At 42.2% G+C, this 21,660-nt stretch overlaps 1 protein-coding gene across 1 annotated transcript in view; it reads left to right on the forward strand.

Moving 5' to 3' along the window:
* vipr2 (vasoactive intestinal peptide receptor 2) overlaps positions 1 to 21,660 on the forward strand; it is a 34,196-nt gene that overhangs the window by 2,954 nt on the left and 9,582 nt on the right. The window contains exons 2-4 of the mRNA XM_041055240.1: positions 10,597 to 10,702; positions 15,871 to 15,984; positions 18,358 to 18,449. Of these exons, the coding sequence (XP_040911174.1) occupies positions 10,597 to 10,702; positions 15,871 to 15,984; positions 18,358 to 18,449 (312 nt within the window). The remainder of the gene's footprint in view (positions 1 to 10,596; positions 10,703 to 15,870; positions 15,985 to 18,357; positions 18,450 to 21,660) is intronic.

Here is a 21,660-nt window from a genome sequence, read left to right on the forward strand (position 1 = left end):
AACATGAAGAATAAGCAAAGGAGGGCTCTGCCAACGTTCGGACTCCAGGTCATCTGTGTTGATTTTGGCTGATATTATTTGGCAGGACAGGAGGTACCAGATGCCTGGATTCAGCTGTAGCTGGCATTTTTTAGATAACAGAGTAAGCACACATCTGGTAAAAAAAAAAAAAATTCATTCAAGAAAGAAGAAAAGAAATCCTGTTTTTTTTCATTACCTGTGAATGATTGAATCGCTGTAGATGTTTGAGAAGGTTGAAGGGAAAAAACATTCAAAACTGAGCAAAGATTATCAACAAAATGTGAAGGAAAAACAGTTTTGACGTTATGTCAAAGGCGTCTATGTATAGAGTTATAGGGATATCTATGGAGGTTAGTATGCTAAGCAGCCAGACCTGGACCGTTGTAATACCACTGTGCACCTCGAGAGGCGATAGAGAGTCACTGTAGAGTCACTGTAGAGTCCAGCGTAAGAAGAAGTAGTAACTGTGGTAGGCTGTAAACCTGTGTTACAGATGTTCCTCCTCTGTCCTCAAGCTCAGCTGTTGATGCTGCTGCTCCAGCTGCTCTCCCTCTCCCTCACCCTCCTCCCATCCCAGGTTAGATTTACTCAAGCTAACGTTAGCTCACTCTGCCAGTTGAATTTGACTGACTTTTTTAATTCCGAACTTTGAAACCATGAATCTTCAATATTTGTGAAACTTAATCAGAGCTCCGAACGGCTCGGTTTTGTTGTTCATGTGATGCTGTTTCAGTGTTTTTACGAGCACGTGTACAGAGTCCCAGTTTTGCCGGGGGAATGACGTTAGGGTTGGGTTAGGGCATGTCATTCATTAGCTGCACGGCAGAGAAGCAAACCAGAAGAAGAAGAAACATCTAGCATGTGCCCTCGGTGAGACAGTAGAATTTCAGTAAATAGGTGGTTATTCTGCTGCATCACTTCCAGCTCTAATGCACCCAAACTATCAACAGAACATCCACGTAAGAAGACATCAAAGCCCTCAGAGTTTGACTGACAGGTAAGCGCAGAGCTGAAAGAGCCATGAGGCAATTTAGTGATTAAAGATACAGACTGAAGATGAAAAATATAATCTCACAGGTTTCCATTTTAGGATAATCTCTTAATGCCAATTAAGAAAATAAGGAAGACAGGAAAACAGTCTCAGCAGTGTGCAGCATGTATAATCCCTTTCATGTGCTTCAGGTTAAGGTTAATTCACACATAGCATTCATTTCATGTGCTCGTCCCTGCCAACAGAACATTTCACCCAAAAAATATACCGTAACTAAACCAACTTTCACATGTTCCTTGACTAAAAAGGAGCAGAATTAAGAAAAACCTTACATTACCTCCCCGCTTCTCAACAAAAGAAATACGTTTTATGAACAGAATTAAAATTAAATAAACCTGATCAAAGAGATAGAAAAATAAACTGCAGAGCCTAAGAACCCCAGAGGGCCTTGTCAAAACATCTCCCCCCCGGTCCTGTTAACAACATTCACTGCTCTGCTCTGATCTACATGTCGATAGAGAAGCTTCACATCCTCTCACTCTCCCTCGCTCGTGACTGATGGAGCATGAACCCACTGACAGTCACAAGTCAGCAGCTGTGCTGCGATTTTCAGTCTGTACACGTTTCAGTTTCCAGATTTCTTGTTCTAATGTGGGTTTGAAAACAGTTTGTGGAGCAAAAACTAAACACAGAGCTGTGTTTAGAATATTTGCTTTGAGCAAAAAATCAGTGGTATCAGAATGTGTGTGGTGGAGACTCCTCAGCCTGCTGTTCTCATCTTGGCTGGACAGATTTCCATCTGTGGGTTTGGATGTTTTACAGGCTAATATCTTGTTAGCGTGCGTTTGAGATTTAGCCTTCGTCCATCTGAGATGCAAGATTAAACGCTACGCAGGGCTGTGATGAGGGGAAAGGCTCAGACTGTGCACTTCTGCAGCAAGTGATGAAAATGTCCTGCTCTAGATGTTAAACACCCATTTGGTGATGTGATGGAGAAACCTTTGTGTCGGAGCAGCAGGAGGCTGATGGCAGTAATCACCCATTAAGTCTCTCGGTTGTTTTCTTTTTTTTTAATCGACTGTCACCTTGTTCCAGGATGTGCAGAGGGACGGCAAAACACACTACAAACTCACACTACGTCCACATTTGCTTTCCACAAGGAGACATTTGTCAGAAAAACATAAGAACTGTTGATATTTTACACTATGAGCGTGTATTGTGTGATCGATCCGCAGTTTTTCACACCGCTAGGTTGGTTCATTTGGTTTCGACCGATGAGTCTTTTACTTCTGATCCAGTTTGTGTTCACACTGACTAATTACAAATTAACTGAAAGCAGTAAACCTGAAGTGAAATGGACAGGGACTCCTTTCATTGGACAGCTTTGGTGATGATGTGGGGGAATCAAATTAATGTGACTGACAGCAGGTCACACAGCACTTTACTGAGCCTGATGTCGTATTTTAACTCCTCTGAATTCACAGAGAGCTCACGGAGAAGTTATTGATCATGGACTTCGCATAGATCCTCATGAATAATGACAGACATGAGTGAGAACAAGGCGTCTTGTACTGCAGGGAAGAGTTTTCCATTAGAATACTTACTAGAATCCCCTGCACTCCCAGCATAATTACAGTGATCCCTCATTCAGATCACCATTCAGGTGCTGATCAGCAGATGCTTTTAATATTAGTTTAAATTTTGAATTCATGCTAAAATGGTTTAATAATTCAGATCGCATGTTTTAGTACAGTAATTTACAATTTCAACGCTCTCTCTCAACCTTTAAGATCCTAGTTTTAACGTTATGGAATGTGAACCCAATTTCACCTCAGAGAGTTTAGCCTTTTTTCCAAAACACAGGATCTGTTGTACGCATCTCATGTGGTATTAAAACGATAAAGAGTGCCTACGCAGAGAGCTGGCAGGGCCGATAGAGGACGGAGGGGGGATGAGAGCAGGTATGTCCACCTCCATAGGGATCAGCGGGAAGCTTCGGCATCCACAAAGCCTACATCACACCTACACCACTGTGCTTGCAGTGCAGCCAGGCAATAATTCATCCGATAAGTTGCTTACTTTATCCCAGAATTTCACACACAAAACACAAAAGTATGTAAAATCTCAACTCCCACCCAAGCAGTGATCAAGCCTACGCACACCCCCCCACCTCCAAAAAGAAACAGCAAAAAGGGAACGAGCTCTAAAGCGAGACTGGAATTCTGCTTCAAGCCTACATTTCTCCAAATAGACATAAAACACAAGTGACACTTTGAAGCTTTATCACCATAACATCTCACTAAAATGTGTAAAACACACACACACACATTTCAGCTTTCACAGACTATTAGATATTAAACACAGTTAACATCCGCCTACCCAAACACAACAAGATGCATCTTTTCTTGAAACGATATGTCACATATCACATATAACACGTCCTATTTTGGAAAATAGGATGGACTGAGAGTGAGAAACGAAACAGCAGCATGAAGCTGCATCAACAAAGCTGGACTCATCAAAGCATGTGAGGCGATTGCGCCATGTCACGGACACATTTAACGCGTATTCATTCGGCAGAGGTGGCGTACAGATGAAGTGTTATCCAGGGTAGTGAGCCGGATGCTGCGAGCTGCGGTAATTAATGGTGCTGGGCGATAACTGCGGTGCTTGGTCCTTGTCCTGTTTTCAAGGAAACAAATTGGATGAGTCACATGTGGCCCAAGGTGGGGTCACATAGCAGGGGAGCAGAAAGCGGCAGCTGCCTTCATGTCTTCATGTCTCGCTGCCTGGCCGTGTGGTGATACAGGCTCTTGTGGTCAGTTTAATGCTGTGCAGACAGCTCCAACATGTTTCCTCTTGGAGGGAGAATAGATTTTTTTTTTCTGTGGGTTGAGAGAGTTTTCTACCAACTTTGGGATAGTGAAACCGTTTTAACTGTTGCATGGTGGTTGAGATAACCCCGGAAAGCTGTTGTTTACCGAGAAGTAGTTTCAGCACCTAACTAACGCTGGGAAGTTGTGAAGTTTTGAGTTTTGTGGTGCTGATATACTCAGGATCGGACCTCTAAATACATCGAGTATTTCGAGGATTGGGTGTTGTGCACCTTTCAGGCCACAAGAGTGCAGGGCACACTAACAGGATGTGCCAGTATTGAGTAGAAGCTAACATGTCCAGTTATCATCCTTAAGCAACAGAGAGAGTCTTGACAATTAGACCCGCCCTCATTAAGCGTAGGCCCATATAAAGACAGGAGGTAAGACAGTTTCCCCTGGAGTCCAGACGCTGGTGTCCCTGGACATCATGGAGGTGGTGGTGGTGGTGATGGGGAGGAGCAGAAGGGAGAGATCTTCCATAACGAACTTTAGCCAAAGCTTCATGAAGCTGTAGTCATGGTTAGCTTTAAGGTTGTGTGCTGTTTTACTTTCTTACTGTCCAAATCAAACTCGAAGAAGAATCGCTAAAGAAGCGTTCATTTATTTATCTATTTATTTGCTTATTAACTTGTCATTTTTACATTTGTGTTTGTGTATGTGCACAGTGTGTTAATCAGTGAGCGTCAGAGGCACTGTGGAGGAACACAGTTAAGCTAGCTTGTGTGACCCAGGCTAACCATGCCCTGTCTGGAAAGAAAGCAAACAAGCTATTTTCCAAGATATTGAACTGCTCTTTAGATATGCTTAAAGTCACCTTATTTATCTATCTATCTATCTATCTATCTATCTATCTATCTATCTATCTATCTATCTATCTATCTATTTATGGCCCCTTCTGTAACACACAGCCCTGGCTAACTATCCTGTTCTAAAACTTGTTACGGCTGCCACACTGGCAAAACACTGTATTTTCTAACGTTAGCCTCCAACTCCTGAGAAAATGACCTGACTCTTCTTCAGCTGCCAGATGTTCCACTTTCTAGTCCCTGACTGGGTCTGTCTGCCATTGTGATGCTGTGCAGGTCGTGTCATGCTGCAGCTGGAAGAAAACAGCAGAACAGTGAGCTTAAAGACGCGTGACATTATTATTTGTTACATTATTTGTGGTCATTTGCTTGAATGTAAAATTATTTTTTAAAAGAAAAGAATAATGGGTTTATTAAGATTTGCTCAGGTAATTTGGTCAAAGTGATGTTTTATGATTAAATAACACAACCACCACAACTTCATCTGTATGTGTGACATTACCTGTAAGTGTTATTACCTGTAAGGTTTTGTGCAACGTGCTGACAGGAAACTAAGATAAGAGAAACAAATGACCAGCAGATCACACTGACAGTATCTTTTACATCACTAATCCACTGTACATCCATCTATAGTTAAATCCATAGCTCATTTAAGTAATACAAAGGTTTTTTTTGTTTTTTGTTTTTCAGCTTTTCAAAATGAGACGATCTCATTTTGGAAAGCTGTTTGTTGTCTTTGTATTTAGGCCACAGAAAGGCAGAGAGGCATAATCCATTCTGATTACACACAGTGCTGCGATTCCTCGTGTGCAGTTGCTCACCAACAGTTGCTTTTGTGCCATGAGCATGAACATTAACACAATGAGATGAAAGACTTGCTTCTGTTACGTGCAGCCGTCATACAACAGAGCGGAATATAATAGAGGCACTAAAAATATTAACAGCCCTCTGTGGTGTTGGTGTCTTGTAGTTCTTTTAATCTGGTTTAAATTTGGCTTATTCCACTGATGGACTCTTTGTCTCAAACTCTGTTTGAGACAATAAGACCAAAACTAACGATGTGTTCCATCGCTCGGTGTTTGTAGAAGCCCAGACTTAGTGGTTTCTGCTGAAAACTGAAACAGCTCACAAACATAGAGTTTCATTTAGGTTATTATTACGGTTTCTGCACATGGGATTTGATGACTGATTTGAAGGCAGTGACACCTTTGAATCTCCTGCAGCTGACCTCAGATCAGATTTAATGACGTTCCAGTGTTCTGTTTGATCTCATAGTTGAATGTTGTGTGTGTGACGTCCCAGAACAACAGAATGCACAGACTTTAAAGGGCTGAGATAAGAGGTTGGTGTGTTTGATGTGTGGTTACAGTTTTGATTGCTTGAAGTGTGTTTTGCTCCTGGCAGAGCTGTGCGTCTACTCACACAGTGAGGGCAGAGTATTAGATGAGAGGTTTTCTCATACATACATATTTTTGCTTGACAACAACAAACTCCCTGCTGTAGAACTGACATAATTTACCACCTTTTAGATTAAGAAATATTCATAAATAAAAGAATTCGACTTTACAGAAACCCTGAAGCAGATGGTGAAGCCGGGGTGGGGTCGTGCCTCAGGCCCGACGCTGAGGTCAACAGTCATTTCTGTGGATCCTTACGGAGTCTCCGTTTATTTACAAGACCGAGATTTGGGGCAACTGTGGCCTGAAGGTCAGAATAGCAGGCTTGTTACCCAAAGGACCAGCTGGAGAAATGAAGGAGTCGCAGTCTTGCCTCCAAATGCCACTACCATCTCTGCAGAGAGCCTTTAAGCAAGGCACTGAACCTTGAACAGGCCCTGTCTAAACTGCTCAGTAAGAAAAGACGATTTTTGATCGCAGATGCTGAAGCTGTGATAAGACTTGTCGTTAAAATTAAGTTTTTGTGTCAGATTATATCCAACTAAACTCGTGAGTGAACCAGAGTGTGAGGCTGCTGGAGGCAGTGGAGCTTCGCGGTGCTCTAAGACTCCCCTGCAGTGTGATTATTGTGATAAAAGAAATCAGGAAACCACAGTTTCCCCTATCTGTGTAATCTGATAAACTGTGTGCGTTTGTGTCCTAATAGGCTTTGCTGCCCACAAACACGGTGGCTCTGATAAGGACTGTTAACTCTTTTCTATGAAGTCTTTGCTGTGGGGATGTTACAGGAGTACAGTCGTCTTTTTGTTGATGTCTGATACCACATTTACACTTGAGGTGGTTTTCTAAGCCTCTTATCCAGAGTGAAGAATGCTGCTCATTTCCTCGATCAATAACATGTTAAGGATTCTTTTTTTTTGCATAAACATACAGCACGTGTTCAGTATGACATGGCTGTGGTGCCCCTGAGCAAGGCACCGATTCAACCCCAGCTCCCCGGGCACCTCATTGGGCAGCCCCCTGCCCCAGCATCTCTAATGCATGTACATTCTTGTGTGTGTGTGTTTCGTTCACTTGGTGTGGGTAAAATGCAGAGAGTCATTTCCCCAGGAGGGATCAACAAAGTAATTAAAATTAAAATTAAATTTAAAAAAGGAAGTTTATAAACACAAATTATGACTTTCAGGCAGCCGCCGACACCATTTAAGCTCCAATGAAATACTGACTGTTCATGCTTTTTCTCTTGCAGATCTAACTTTCATTTATTATGTTGTGCTTTCTCTTGTTTTTGAAACGGCTGCAAAGTTCATGCATCGCCTGGACCTGCTTCTTCCTCGGTGAACCTCAGCTGTAAGATCCGTACGCTCAGGGCAGCATACTCATCCACAGAGCTCGTTTGATGGCGGCCGGCAGCCGCTGGTTTGCATCACCTCTGAAACGAAGCCATGGCCGGAAAACACATGAGGAAAGAAGCTGATAAGACGGATCCATTAGCATTTTAAAAGCTCACACATGAACTGACTTTTAATAAACATGCTCCCTCTGTTATTCATTTACTCCAATATTTATTTATACAGAACCTTTATGATAAGACAGCACAAAATGTAGAAGAAAGTTCAAGACAATCATGATCAGACTCATCTGTACTTTGTGTTAAATGCTAATTAGAAAATATTAGCATGTTAAAGTGTGTGCCGTCTATAAGCCTTCGGTTTTACATGAACTGTAATAAAGGTCAGCAGCATTCAGGCAATGAAGGCTGTGTCTCTGAGAATCTCGCTTTCTCTCCGGTGGAGTTTGTCTTTTCAACGTTTTTTGACGGAGAACTTGTCCACCATGAGGTACTAGAACTGACCAGGACAGCTGTGGGAACAGGGACTGTAAAATGTCTTTGACTTCAAACACCAAAGTGATGAAAAGCAGGGTGTCAGGGCGAGCAGGCTCGTCGTCAGAGGCTGAGACGACGACCGCAGAAGCTGACTTGTTGTCGGCAGGGACCCCGGCTCAGGAAATGCCTCAGGAACAGACGTGACATTGGCTGGGGATGGCCGACTCAGAGTCCTGAACTCGGGGTCGCTGGTCTTAAGATGGCGTGATTTTGCCGGACGCTAGCCGACTGGAGGTTAGAAGCATGAGCAGCACAAAGGGGAACAGTCTGGGGGACAGGAGGCCAATGAACAGGGCTGAGACAGAAATCGTGGCACAGAAACGAGGAGAACGTGGAGCTGGTAGAAGCGACATGAGACAGACTGATTTCACTGTGTGTGAGAGAGAAACACTGAGCAGGAGAGATCCAAACTGTGTTTCCATCCAGCCGTAAAATAAATTTTCCTCCACTTTCACATGTAAATAAATGTCGGTTTCTTGGCTGCTGTAACGCACCAGTGGTCCAGCCTGGTGGATCTGCAGTGTGTTAACGTTTTTTTTCCACGAGCTGAACGCTGGCTGTCACTGGAAGCGCACGGGTGAAACGGAAATGAAGATTTCTCCGGTTTGTCTGGAATTCAGCAGAAGAACAACTCAGTAGTTAGCTTGAACAGAAAGAGCCACCGTGGCTGTAACTTAGATATAACAGCACCATCTGCACTGTCTGATTGACAGACAGGCTCTGGGAAATGCAGAAACACCACAGTAATGAGCACCTTGGTGTTGCCTGGACACTGTTTGATCCAGATAAAAACAAAGAAATTCAGATTGTTCCGGGCAGGAACCACAACCCTTCAGTCATCTTCGTCTGCATAACGCTCCGTGATGAAGGTGTCTGGACCAAAACGATAATAAAGGTGATTGAAGAGAGTCGCCATCGTCATCGTTTGTCCTCTTTGTTCCTCTCTGGACAGAACCTCACCTCGCAAATAAAGAAACTTGGCAATGTTCTGAGGCATTAAATGAATGTGAATACACAACGAGCAGACTAAACGCACCTTTGTTGAATTACACAACACAGCCTTTTTCCAAAAATGAATTTCCCTCCTCCTGGCTGCTTCCCACTGCCCAGCCTCTCCCCCACAACAGAAATATTAGTTCAAGGAATGACAGATAGTAAAAGCAATCATCTGTCTTTTCTTATAGCCCAGCTCATGTTTCTTACCAGCCTAACTTTTCTTCTTTCTTCTTCTCTTCTTCCTGCAGGCCATTGCAGTAAACAGAAGTGTTGCATTTCAGTCATGTTGCCTGATGAATTTCACAAAATTCTGCCACGTGTTACGAAACACGCTCATCTCCACGTTCAGTTTGAGCTCAGCTAAGTTGGTTTGAGAGGTGACTGTTCTACCCAGAGCTGAATCCTAATCTGTTATTCACATTTCGGATAAATGGTTTTGGTGCTTGATGCACCAAATTGCTGCTCCTGGCTCGTGGTGCTCGTGGTAGTCTGCGAGCTTCGGCTCATGCCGAGTGAGTGATGGGCAGGAGAGGATTCTGCCCTCTGGGAACTTTTTCAAATGCTGTTGATCTTATTAATGGCAAGATAACCGAGTAAATTAGCATGTATTGGGAAAAATAATAGGATTTTAGCTTATCCCACAACATGAGAATGGCATACTCTGCATTTAGACCGATGAAGTAACAACAAAGCAGCACAGATGTGCCAGAGACGTGTTTGAGGTCAGAGTTGAGTTTTTCAAAGCATTAATCCCGCTGGAAAAACTAAAACCACGCTGGCGGTTCACATGTTGGTCTCTGTGCCAGTGACATCTGACCTCGTGTACCAACCTCACTGATGTAACCAGACTACAGTGTTTACATGAGTCTGTAATAATGCCTGAATCAGATGATTTATCTTTTCTCACACACACACTCAGCGGTGAAACACGTACAGGAGACTGTGCATGTGTAGCGTGAACTTATGCAGACTCATAGTGACACAATCACACATGCACGCAGTGACATTAATATTCAGAAATGTGGAGGGTGGTTTGTTGTTTGGCAGCATCTGTGTTTCCTCTGCAGGATTTATGTGCCTCACACGCTATCAACTCATCAGCTTCTCCTGGTTTTAATCACACACACACACACACACACACACACACACACACACTTTGTACTTCTATCTTTGTGAGGGCCCTCACTGATACAGTGTCTTCCTGAGCTGCTCACAGTAACTCTAACCCAAACCTGACTCTAACCTGAACCCTAAAACCGAGTCTTAACCCTCAAACAGCCCTTTGAAGGTGTGTCACACAGTGAGGACCAGACGAAATGTCCTCACTCCAGTGGTTTAAAACTCAAACTGGCCCTTGCTGTGTGTAGCCATACAATTACCCACACACACACACAGAGAGAGAGAGAGAGAGAGAGAGAGAGAGAGAGAGAGGGAGGGAGCGTTGGCTGGTCTGTTTAAGCAGCTTGTCTTGACCCTGGATTTTGTTGTTGGATGTTTAGTTGTTTGGTTTTCTTCTCCATTCCGATGAAGGGTTCCAGTCTGATGAAGACACTTGTTGCTCGCCTTGCGAGGCTTTAACATGCGCAGTAAACCGTCCTCTTTTCCTCTGCTTCCACTGCAGGTTGACGGCCGGCATCCGACCTGTAACTTTATGTTGGAGGTGGAGAGAGACCGGGCGGAGTGTCTGAAGCAGCTGAGGGAGGAGGAGACTGAAGGCAGCCATAAAGGTCATAAAGGTCACAGTCACCACTTCATTTAAAAACAAAGGAAGATGCTGTAAAACTCAGGACGTGTGTTTGATCTTAACACAGGAAACATTAAGCACAAGTAGAGTCTGTCGACTGAAAGATCAAGTGAAAATGTACAGTATATATATATGTATGAAGACTCAGGTACATACTGTAAGTACATTCATACCACTGTCGTGAGGATGTGAGCAGCTTTCACGATGCAGGATAATCCCATGTTTTGGATTCTGTCCAGCAGTTCGGCCTGTTTCTTTCCATGCAGATTGAAAAGCCAGCAGATTCCAGTTCAGCTCACTTTCTCTTATTGAACAGACGCTGGCAGGAAACCCAGAACCCGTGTGACGTAGCTGGGAATGGATTCCAACTAAATCATACCTGAACTAAATCTGTGTATGAGACGCGTCTGATCTGACTGAACAGATTAAATCTCACGTTAGGATGTAAGATTATTTCTATGCCCTGATTGACTTCAGACAAAACTAATACTGAACATACACAAACTTCTTTTCTGTTTTGTTTTGTTTTTTAATCTATTGAACTAAGTATCTGTTCTGGATATAAAAGCATGCCGCAGCGTGCTGACTCACGTATAGACCATTTCTGATTAAAAAAAAAAAAGAAGAAGAAGAAAAAAAACATTCACTGAATTATTTCACGTTTATTTTCATTCTTTTGAAGGTTAAACCCTGAACCACAGATAAACTCCTGAATAATGTATGGAGCAAATAAAGCATTTTGGCACTTATTTGTATAAATATAACGGGGAGGGAGACCTTGAAGGCGTTGGCGTGGAGTGAGACGGTCAAACAGGTTGAGGAACAGAACCCAATATTAAAAAGTCCCTTCTTATTTTTTACCTTTCTTTTTTATTTCTTTTTTTTTCCTTTTCTGAAAGTAACAAAGACTTGAAAATATAGTCAGGTTAAAGATAATTATGCTTTGTGCTGCTGCCAACATGCTGCTAATCATGCACTTAGCTCTTAGCAAGTAAAATGAAAAACAGGATTTAAATCTGTAAAACTGCTGCAGAGTGTTTAAGGAGCAAAACACAGAGCAATTCACACACTGTGAAATAAAAACATAATGAGGCCTACGTATGGGACAAAGGCAAAGGTCTGGGCACTCCCCCCGTGTTGTTATGGACTCATTACCATTCTTCACTCTCACCGAAAATAAATAATAAATATAAATTGTAAACTGAGACTAACCTTTCTGACACTGAGTGGTGGAGGGCACCGAGCGAAACTCCAGATCGCTCTCGAGCCGACAGCCACGGTCAGAAATGTAAGCAGAGCCGGCAGTGTTTACATGCCCAGACCTCAGCAGAGAGATGCAGTAATTAACACACTGGTTTAAACCTGATGATGAATTGTAATGTTCTTTACACTTTCCATACACAACGGTATGAGCAGGCACATCTGCACACAGTGCACTGCAGTACTCACCTATTACTCGTTTGTTTAACAGAATTAAAAATACAACCTAACTCATTTACAGTCATTACATTTTTCTTCAAAGAAATTAGTCTTTACTAAAACATAATGACCCGCTTTACTTTTTTTTTTTTTTTTTAAATTCTGATTACATTATTCACTGCTGGGTAATTCTATTTAACTGGTAACTAAAACTTTCAGTTTGCCTATTGGAAACTTTAATGACTCTTTAATGAAGCAGATTAATGAATGATTCAACAAACCGTTGATTAAAAAAAGGTGTTTTCTTCCATCTGTTCACACTTCTGGAAGTAAAATCAAAGCAAACTTTTATTAAGTTTGACTTTCAGACAATGAGGAGATCTAATTAAACAATCATGCACAAGAATAGTTTCCTAATGGATTAGTCATGTGTCCTGTTTGAGGCAGACGACATCGACCTTTCTTTTTAACTTCAGCTTATAATAATAACTGTGTTATTTAAAGATCCCTTTTTAATTTGTAAAATTATTTTGTATTGTATTAATGACTTTATCAGCCAGTAGGAGTCTGGACATTTTGGAGAAAGGTCGCTGTTTTCCAAACCAGATGTTCAGAAGTTTGGAAGGAAACTTTGACATGTTGCGGTGAAGATGAAATGTGCTGCTGCTGTTTCCTCAGAGGAAAGGCTCATTTCTGATGTAACTCACCGCCTGCATAATTATCTCAGCACTGAACTGGCTCCTCAGTTTCTAAATAAGACCAACTGTACTGCGGTTCTCACTTAAAATAAGAGCCAATTAGTTTGAGTTTGAAACAAGAAGGTTGAGCTAACTTTTCCTCTGCTGCCTTAAGGTTTTAGGTCATATCTACCTCTAAAATGCTAAAATGCACAAATAATAATGGCATGTAACTGCTGTGTTCTAGTTTACATGTTTAATACACGTCTTATCTGTAAAGTGAAACGCCTGTGAAAAGAAAAGCTATTATTCTTTTTATGCAACAAACTAAAACTTCCCCCAAACACAGTTGTATTTTCCCAAGTGTTTCTGCAGCGTTAACAAGCCTGACTTTCATCTTCACTCATGTGAACTCTGGACTGTGAGCTCCCCCCCACACCCCCCACCACACCCCCGGAGCAGGGCGACACTGAAAAAGGGCACCATGCTCAGTCAGCCTTCATGTTATAGCGAATAAAGAATAAAAAGATCAGAAAGCGCAGACAGAGGATTCCCCTCCAGATGTGTGCTGCTGTGCCTTTGGTGTGTCGTTGCCTCTGATGTGTTTCTGTGAAAGCACACAGAGAAAGGATGGATCACTTAGCGGGTAGATGGAGTTTTCCTCATGCACCGATGAGTCCAGATTCCATTTTTACCCCCAAAGACATTTGTTCTCTCACTCTTTCCCCTCTCCCGCTCTTTTTTCTCTCTTGGTCTCTCAGTGTCTTTGTCATTTTCTCTCTTCCTGTTTAACCTTTCTTTACCTCTGTACTTTCACTCTTCTTGTTCAAACTACCTTTTCCTCTCTTTTGCTGTCGCCGTCTTCGTGTCTCTGTACAAAGTACGAAGTGAGTCAGTCCGGTGTTTGAAACTTATGAATGTATTATGTACTAATGTAATGTATCATTAAAGCTTTTACCTCCCATTCAGAATAAATGGGCATTTTCACTTTGAAGAACTTGCCACAGTTGGGATCTGATCTCAGAGGGGACCAGACCATCTGTCTCAGGACTCATTGTTCTTCTTGTCTCCGAGGATAGTTCTAACTAACTATTAAACTATTAAATAAGATATTTTTTTAAAAATAGCGTTCAGAGTGTTAAAGCAGAGTGAGTGATCGTGAAGAAGGCATCAGACTGAACGATCCCACTGTGTCTGTGTCTAACATCCGATGCACAGTTTTGTTGTTTGGAGGAAGAAGTTGATGTTTCAGTTTAGGTGATGAAGATGATGATGACGATGACGATGCAATACCTCAACTGAAAACATGGTGATGATTCGGCAGACTTCTGCCGCTCACACCTCAAAGTTACACCGAGTGTATCTGTAAGCAGCCGTGTTCCCTGACAAAACAACAATCCCTCAGTTTTACAGGTCGCTCTGGGTAATGATGTTGTCAGCTGAAACACAGGAGAGGTGAGATTTACATTGTGTGCAGTTCTCCTCCGGTGCGTGCCACAGAGTGCAGCATTTCAAACGTTTTCAGCATTTCAGCGTTCAGTGGAGGAATATAATTGTTTTAAAAAGGATATTGCTTCTGTCTGGTCTTATTGTGCTGTGTGTGATAGTTGTAAATGATCTGTTTATGCTGAGGTAATGTAGCTCACAGGGGTGTAGCTGATTATAAATACATAATCACTGGCTCTGAACAGATATGAACAGCATCCAGATTTCTCCTCTTCTCAGAGTCGTAACACAGCTAACTCTCAACGCACAAACATCTTCTCATCCACACGTTTCTGAAATCAGTGCACTTCACTTTTTCCAGTGGATGTATAATAAGATTTTAAAGAGAGAGAGAGAGAGAGAGAGATGCTCCTGAACTCATTAGTGCATTTCCCAAAGTGTCAGGCTGAACTTCTCATCTCGTCTGGGCCTCCACTGCAACACGACTCAGGTCAGACCCTTATACACATCATCGTTTTGCACCATATATACAGTAATCTCCAGAGAACAAGTCAAATTGTGCTAAATTTTGCATAAGCCACATGAGTTTCATACCTTATATGACTAAAATCTAATTTTGGGGCGTTTTTTAAATGCACTGGTCTTCACAGTATCTTTGATAAAAGGATAATTACACTGATCAAAACATGAAACACAAAATTTCCTTAAAAAAATAGGAGGAAATTATCTGAGCAGAGGTCGTATTTTTTTTTCAGTAAATAGAGACTGTGGGTCACTGGAGGCCACAGCGCAAACATTGTACTTGTTTCTGCAATTATGAAGGCAGGATGACAGCGAGCAGAAGGAGAGATGCTCTGGAAATGAATATCAGCCTGTGAGGCATTTGTATTCATGAGCGCTGCATCAGTAAGAAAGTGAATTCCTCAGCAGTCGACAGCAGGAAAACAACGGGGGCACTGACTGTTTTTCTGATGAGAGAGAACAAATTGTCTTGCCCCAAAACTCGGCAGCTGCTCAGCGTCTGCTGTATGTGAACCAACATTTGACCCTGTGACTGAAAACATGGAGAGTTCATGAAAATCTTACTGTCTTGGTCCAAACAGGACAAACCCACATTTGTGTTTCATGTCTCACGCTCTCTTCTTGCCATCATTCCCTCCGACATGATTTTTCAGACTCTCTTTTTGCGCTCATCATCCGTGACAGCTTCTGTTTGATGGATTTTCTCCCTGGTTCATTTCTGCTGTAAAGACATGTGGAGACCAACCTTCACAAAGTACTGCAGGTCACACTGAGCTAACGAAACACTGACAGAGCTGACTGACTCTGAAAGACTCGCCACAGATGGACTGAAAACTCGCCAGCCTTGCAACATCAGGGCCGCAAACAGCCCATCATGCAACGCTCTCTGTAGAAGACTGTGTTACACTCTCTCCTTTTAAAAAGAATATCTAAATAAATGTTGAACTTAGTTCAACCTTTGCAGCTCCACCTGGCAAAGTTGCTGTGTTGATAGTTTCCATACATGCACCACATTGCTTTGCAGAGGTCACTCTCTCAGGTTTACGTTAGAAAAACCTACTCACGGCTCCACTTTTGCTTTTCACAGAGCCGGGTTGCAGGGGAACATGGGACGACATAGCGTGTTGGGAGCGAGCTGAGATCGGAGAGACCGTCACCATCCCCTGTCCTCGAGTCCTCAAGACTTTATTCGGCAGAAATGGTGAGTAAATTTATTCCTGTTGATTAAGAAGAACATGTGAAGTCAGAGTGTTTCTCTGTATCAGTCAGTTTACAGAGTCAGCCTTTACAGATTATGATTTCACATGGAACAGTATAAATAATAATGAAAGGATGCAACAGTCCCTTCATCTTCTCTCCCTCCATTTCCTGTCATGTCTTTTCTGTCTGCCATCTAATGCAAACAGTGTCAAAAGAGAAGGCATTTCACATAATGAGCAATTTTACTTTTGATGCATTACACGTATTTTTGTGATAATATTTATGTAAAATATTAAAGTAAATCTTTGATCACAGTACTTTTACTTGTACTTTTACTTCAGTAAAATATTTAAATACTTACTAAACACTAAAACCTGTCTTCACAAAGACTTGTTGGAAAGTAGTATAAGACTCAGGCCCTGCAGCAGGCCTATTTATTTAATGGTAATAAAACAAAGACCGGAGGTTTAACAAAGTACTAATGCCATCAGTGTAATTAGGTCCTCTTATATTTACCAGAATTTAGAGTTTCTGAGGTTTTCTTGTGGCCTCAGTCTGTGTCCTGTGTCTCTTTCTGTAACGCTTCAACAGCTTTGTCTTACACATTAGTCATGTCAGTGTCAGCTTATCAAATCATAATGTTACTTTTTTTTTTTTACACTTTTTCATCACCTGAAATTCAGACTATTTAGAGACCTGCTGCAGTGAGTTGATATTAAGGTTTAGTATTAAAACTTTCCATCCTTGTTTCTACCTCCTGTTTCTTCACTCTCAGTTTTCACCTCTCTGTGTGAATGTGTGGACTCAGTGGTTTCCCTCCCAAATCCATGAGGTTCTTCCAGCCAGTGACCAGACGGCAGTTTGGATTTCCACTCTGAGTCGTGCTCTGATTTACATTGATGACTAAACATTATGTAAGCTCCCAGCAGCTTGTCCAGAGCCAATGCACACGCTGACGCTTCATTGTCTGGGGCAGATCCCAGCCCCCTGAAGTTACTACATTTTACTGAAATAGTAAACGACTCGTTACATAACATGAACATTTAACATCAGCAGGCAGCAACGAAATGAAAGCACAGAGTCAATAAGAAATTATTGAGGCTTTTTTTTTTTCAAAAAGAGCGATATCCAGTCTTTGGCAGTGTGTTGTTTTTTTTTTTGTAGAACTCTCCAACTCTTTATTTTTTCCACATTAACACTGACTGCAGTTCCTCTCATATCCATCTTTACTTTAGTCTTACTATTATCATCAACCTCATTTCCAGCAGCACCAGTAAGAAACATCCAATCAGAAGCTGCGTATTTTGACACAGACGTACATTCTGAAGCTGCAAAAATATCTACATTTATGAATGAAGTCTGGTTAGACATAGTTCTGTGTTGTAAGGGGCTTTTTCCATAGTGATCACAGCAGTAAACAGTATTACAGTAATATGACTACTTAGCATACTTCTATTCTCTTGGCTGCGACTGTGTTTATCCTGCTGTGACACTGTGAAGAGGGTTTGTGAAGAGTGTAGCGAGGCAGAAGTGCGATGACGTTACTTCCAGTCAGTGAGCAAGAGATGCTTCATGCTTTTTACAGTGCATTCTGGGAATTTCCAAGGGACATGAACTTCCAGTGCACTGCATTGGTTTTGGGAAAACGTCCCACTGGAGTTCACTGCCTACTGGACGAGGAATCAATTTGAAACGCACTGAGTGATGCTCAGCTTCATTTAGCCATGCAGTGTTTAGTACTCGTGCTTTGTCGTGTGCCAGGGACTCTCATCTGAAAAATCCGTTTCAAATCACCCACACACCGACCTCGTCCACATGTCGACTCCAAAATATTGTAACTATGAAACCTGCGAAAGGACTCACAACGTCGTCAATCACTCGAACAGTGGGTGATAAGCAAATGACCGTATAAGCGGTCTGCTGTTTACCCAGAGCTAAAAATGTTGATAACACATGTGCAGTTTAATTAAATGAAATTTAAATGACTTTGTTTGTCTCTCTCATTTGAGGCGAGCGGGTTTGTGAACAAAAGTCCACAGAGAGACTGTCTGAAAGGGGGATCTTTGTGTTTTGCCATTCATTTTAAAGCTGAGGTTAATAACACGCTGCTATCAGTTCTTGTCCTTTTGACAAAGGGATGTAAACCTGCAAATAACTGAAAAGGTGTGAGCGCTTTCAGTAAAGGAGGAATAAACATTGTCGGTGTTCTCTGGTCTGTGATGTGGAAGAAAAAGAAATGACAGACCTGGAGAAAAGTCAGGCCGTTGCTCAAACAGTGATAGAATAAAAAGTTTTGACATCAGTTATTTAGAAAGAGAGGGTCTCACTCTGAAGTTTGAAGATAACTCGCTCTGTATCTCTTCTCCTCTCACAGGTAACATTAGCAGGAAGTGCACGTCAGCTGGATGGTCGGAGGTTTTCCCGAACATCAGCAGTGTGTGTGAGTCGGACACGAGCCAGGACAAGGTAGAGGAAACGCCTGTTGCCTCCTGTTCTTTCAGTGTGTTGTTGCTGTAAATGTGAGAAACAGTGTTTCACCTGAACAGTAACGGCTCCCTGCTGGGACAGTGCAGCAGGGAGAGAAGCTGTCACATAACATGGACCATTAGCGGCCTGTAATTGACGAAGCCTGCGGGCGTGGATGTTAATTAACACCAGTTAGCGATGAAGGCCTGTGTCTTTAAAAGGTCAATATGCCCAGCAGTGGTGTGATGCGTGTTTAAATGTGAGCAGTTTGTGTGTGTGAGTGCGCTCTCCTGCTTTTTGTGTCATTTAATGAAGAAAAAAAAAAAAACAATCTGGGAAACAGCATTAGCCTTCCCTCCTGTAGAACCAATTCAGTGAAACAAAGTGTTGTCATTTTGTGTTTCCCTTCCCAGAATGCTTGTATAACATCAGGCACGTAGCCAAGCAGGACATTTTCAGGTTTAAACCTCAAGTGAAACATTTAATAAGCTTCTTTACAAGGTCTGTGTAATTCCTTTTTATTCACATGCTGCATGTGAAGCCTTTCGCTGGACGTCCATTTATGTAAAGCCACAGTGAAGCTATAGAGACAGACCGTTGGTGGGATGATCTCCTCGGCTCCAGTCACACTGCAAAGGTGGAAGCAGTTTTTAAATCTGCAGCAACTGATTCTTTTTGGCCACGCGTGTGCAGCAGGAACACGTGATGAACATAAAATGAAATTAGTACCTATCAAGTTCACACGTTGAACATGTTATCAAACATCTGTTTTTTTTTGTGGTGTTCTGTGATTTCTCCTCCACCCATACAGTTCAGGGACGGAGAAGAAGGAGGGTTTTTGGTGAGGAGGCTGTTTGGCCTTGTTTGGCCTCCACACAGTGATAATTGCTGCTCCCCTCCTCTTTCGCCGCTGTGGTTCATTTTGGGTCGCGACTGGTCGTATTCTGAATCACCCTTTGTGCTTGTTAAACTAACTGTCTGCCCGTGGCCCTTCTCCGTTTCTGTCGCTGCGTCTTTCCATTTCTCACTCCTCCATTTCTGCCTCTTCTCAGTACAATTCACCCAAACTGCCCTGAACAGTACTGCCTGTCTCTCAGATAGAAGTGGTCCACCTTCAGTGTGGTATTTTGAAGGACAAAGAAATAAAAGGAAGTATTTATTTCTAACAGCTTCCTCGTGTGTTATTGGAACACTTCAATAGCTGTGTGAAAGGCCCGAGAATCATGAAAACAGGAATGAACTTCAGCTTTTATAATTCAAACAACAGAAAAAGAAATGACAAACCTTCTGGGGTGAAGTCAGTTCATAGCTTTGCCTAACCAACAAACGGAGTGATGGTAGGTTTGTACGGTAACAACCAGGGGACAGACGTCATGCTTTCCCTCTTTAAAGGGAATTAGTTTACCGGCGATCAAAGGAACTTTGTCCATAAAGGAATGTAAATGTCTCTTTTCATTTTCTGCTGCTCTCTGAAAGTTAAAAAGAGGCAGGATGCCGACCTTCATCTGGAAGCAGCAGACCAGGTGTTTTCAAACTGTTGGTAATAGCTTTTTGACCATGGGACTGAAAATTAAAGTAGTTTAAAGGCCCAAAGTCATCATCGCGAAGAAACTAAGAATTAACAGAAATCAAATGTTGTATGGTGTGGTAAATTGGCACTTCACTCAAACATGATAGTTGACTCAAATACACCTGAATGTGCACGTTCCTGTGCAGTATCTGAAAAGTCACAGGTTTTTTTGTTTTAACACAGTCTGTTTCTCAAAGTAAGCAGCAGCCGTCGCAGACGAGAGCACTTTCAATTCAGTTTAATTCCGTTTTATTTACAGAGCGCCAAATCGTAACATGCATTACCTCAAGGTACTTTACAGAGTAAAGTCAAGACCTGACAATATTAGAGAGAAACCCAACCGTTCCCACCAGCAGCAGCGCTCGGCGACAGCGGAGAGAAAAAAAATCCTTCCTAACACGAGGAAACCTCTGACCTCTGTCTGCCCCCACGGGTTGTTCTGAGAGGAGAGAAACAAGGGGGAGAGAGGAGAGAGAAGAAGTGCTCAGTGCATCATGGGAGTTCCTTCAGCAGCTTCTGCCTATAGCAGAATAACTGAGGGGTGGTTCAGTGTGTGTGTGTGTGGGTTTGTGACTAATGTGATCTTGACGTCAGACGAGTTTTTGCTTCTCGTCAAATGAATGAACAAACACTAATTTTTTCTCAAAAACAACTCAGGAGAGGAAATCAAACACACAACATCTTTTCTCAGGAAGCAAGATAACACACACACACACACACACACACTCAGAGGGCATTTATTGGCAGATTTCAATCTCTTTGTTTCTGAGCCGAGGAACAGGAAATTATCTGTTCTTCTTCGCCAGATACAAAAGTTTTCTCTGCAAAAAAACCCCAAAACTCTCTCTCTTGATCCTCCAACACTCGCAGTGTAATGATCGTCCTCAGATCTGATGCAAACCTTCATTCAAAGCACAAAGGCCTTATTGCATCACATCTGTGCTCAGACACAAGGGACACATATTTTATGTCCTGATGAAGCCGAGTCTTAAAGCTGGTAGAAATCAGCTGGTCCTGCCTTTTTTTTTTTTTTCACAAACTTTCCTCTTAATCTGAATTCTGCTTAATGTCACACATGTGCACCAAAACCAAACATATTTTTCAGTTTAGTCAAACCTCAGTGCAAACTGATATCTCATTTTTGCAACTGCATTGCAGAGAGGCTTAGCGATATTTTCAAAATAAAAAAATAATGCTTGTTTTTTTGTAACCTTTGTGAAGTCTGTCCTCTAAAGACGTGTCTGAAATTCAGTTTGCTGGATAAATTATTGCTTTTGGGAAGAAAATGTATTTTGTTCACGTGGATCAAGGCGACCCCTCCTGCTGTTACTCTGTGGTACAAAGAGCTCTTTAATGTTTTACCACACGAGAGGATCAGCTCTGTGCGTAAAGATCATCATCAGTCAGAACATCTGGAGGCGACTCTCCCAGCAGAGAGTGATATTTTACCATCAGTAACGTCCTGCCAGAGCAGCCATAAACAAACTGCGTCGATGACACAGCCGCGCAGATCCAGACCTGTATATGTGTGTATATAAATGGGACACAGGCAGGGACACGGGCAGGGACACGGGCAGGGACAGAAGTGCTGGTTGTAAATTTGTTCACACGATTTTTGCTTTATTTTTTTAAGACTTCAGC

Source organism: Toxotes jaculatrix, chromosome 14 (assembly GCF_017976425.1).
Source record: "Toxotes jaculatrix isolate fToxJac2 chromosome 14, fToxJac2.pri, whole genome shotgun sequence".
NCBI classification, from domain to species: Eukaryota; Metazoa; Chordata; class Actinopteri; family Toxotidae; genus Toxotes; species Toxotes jaculatrix.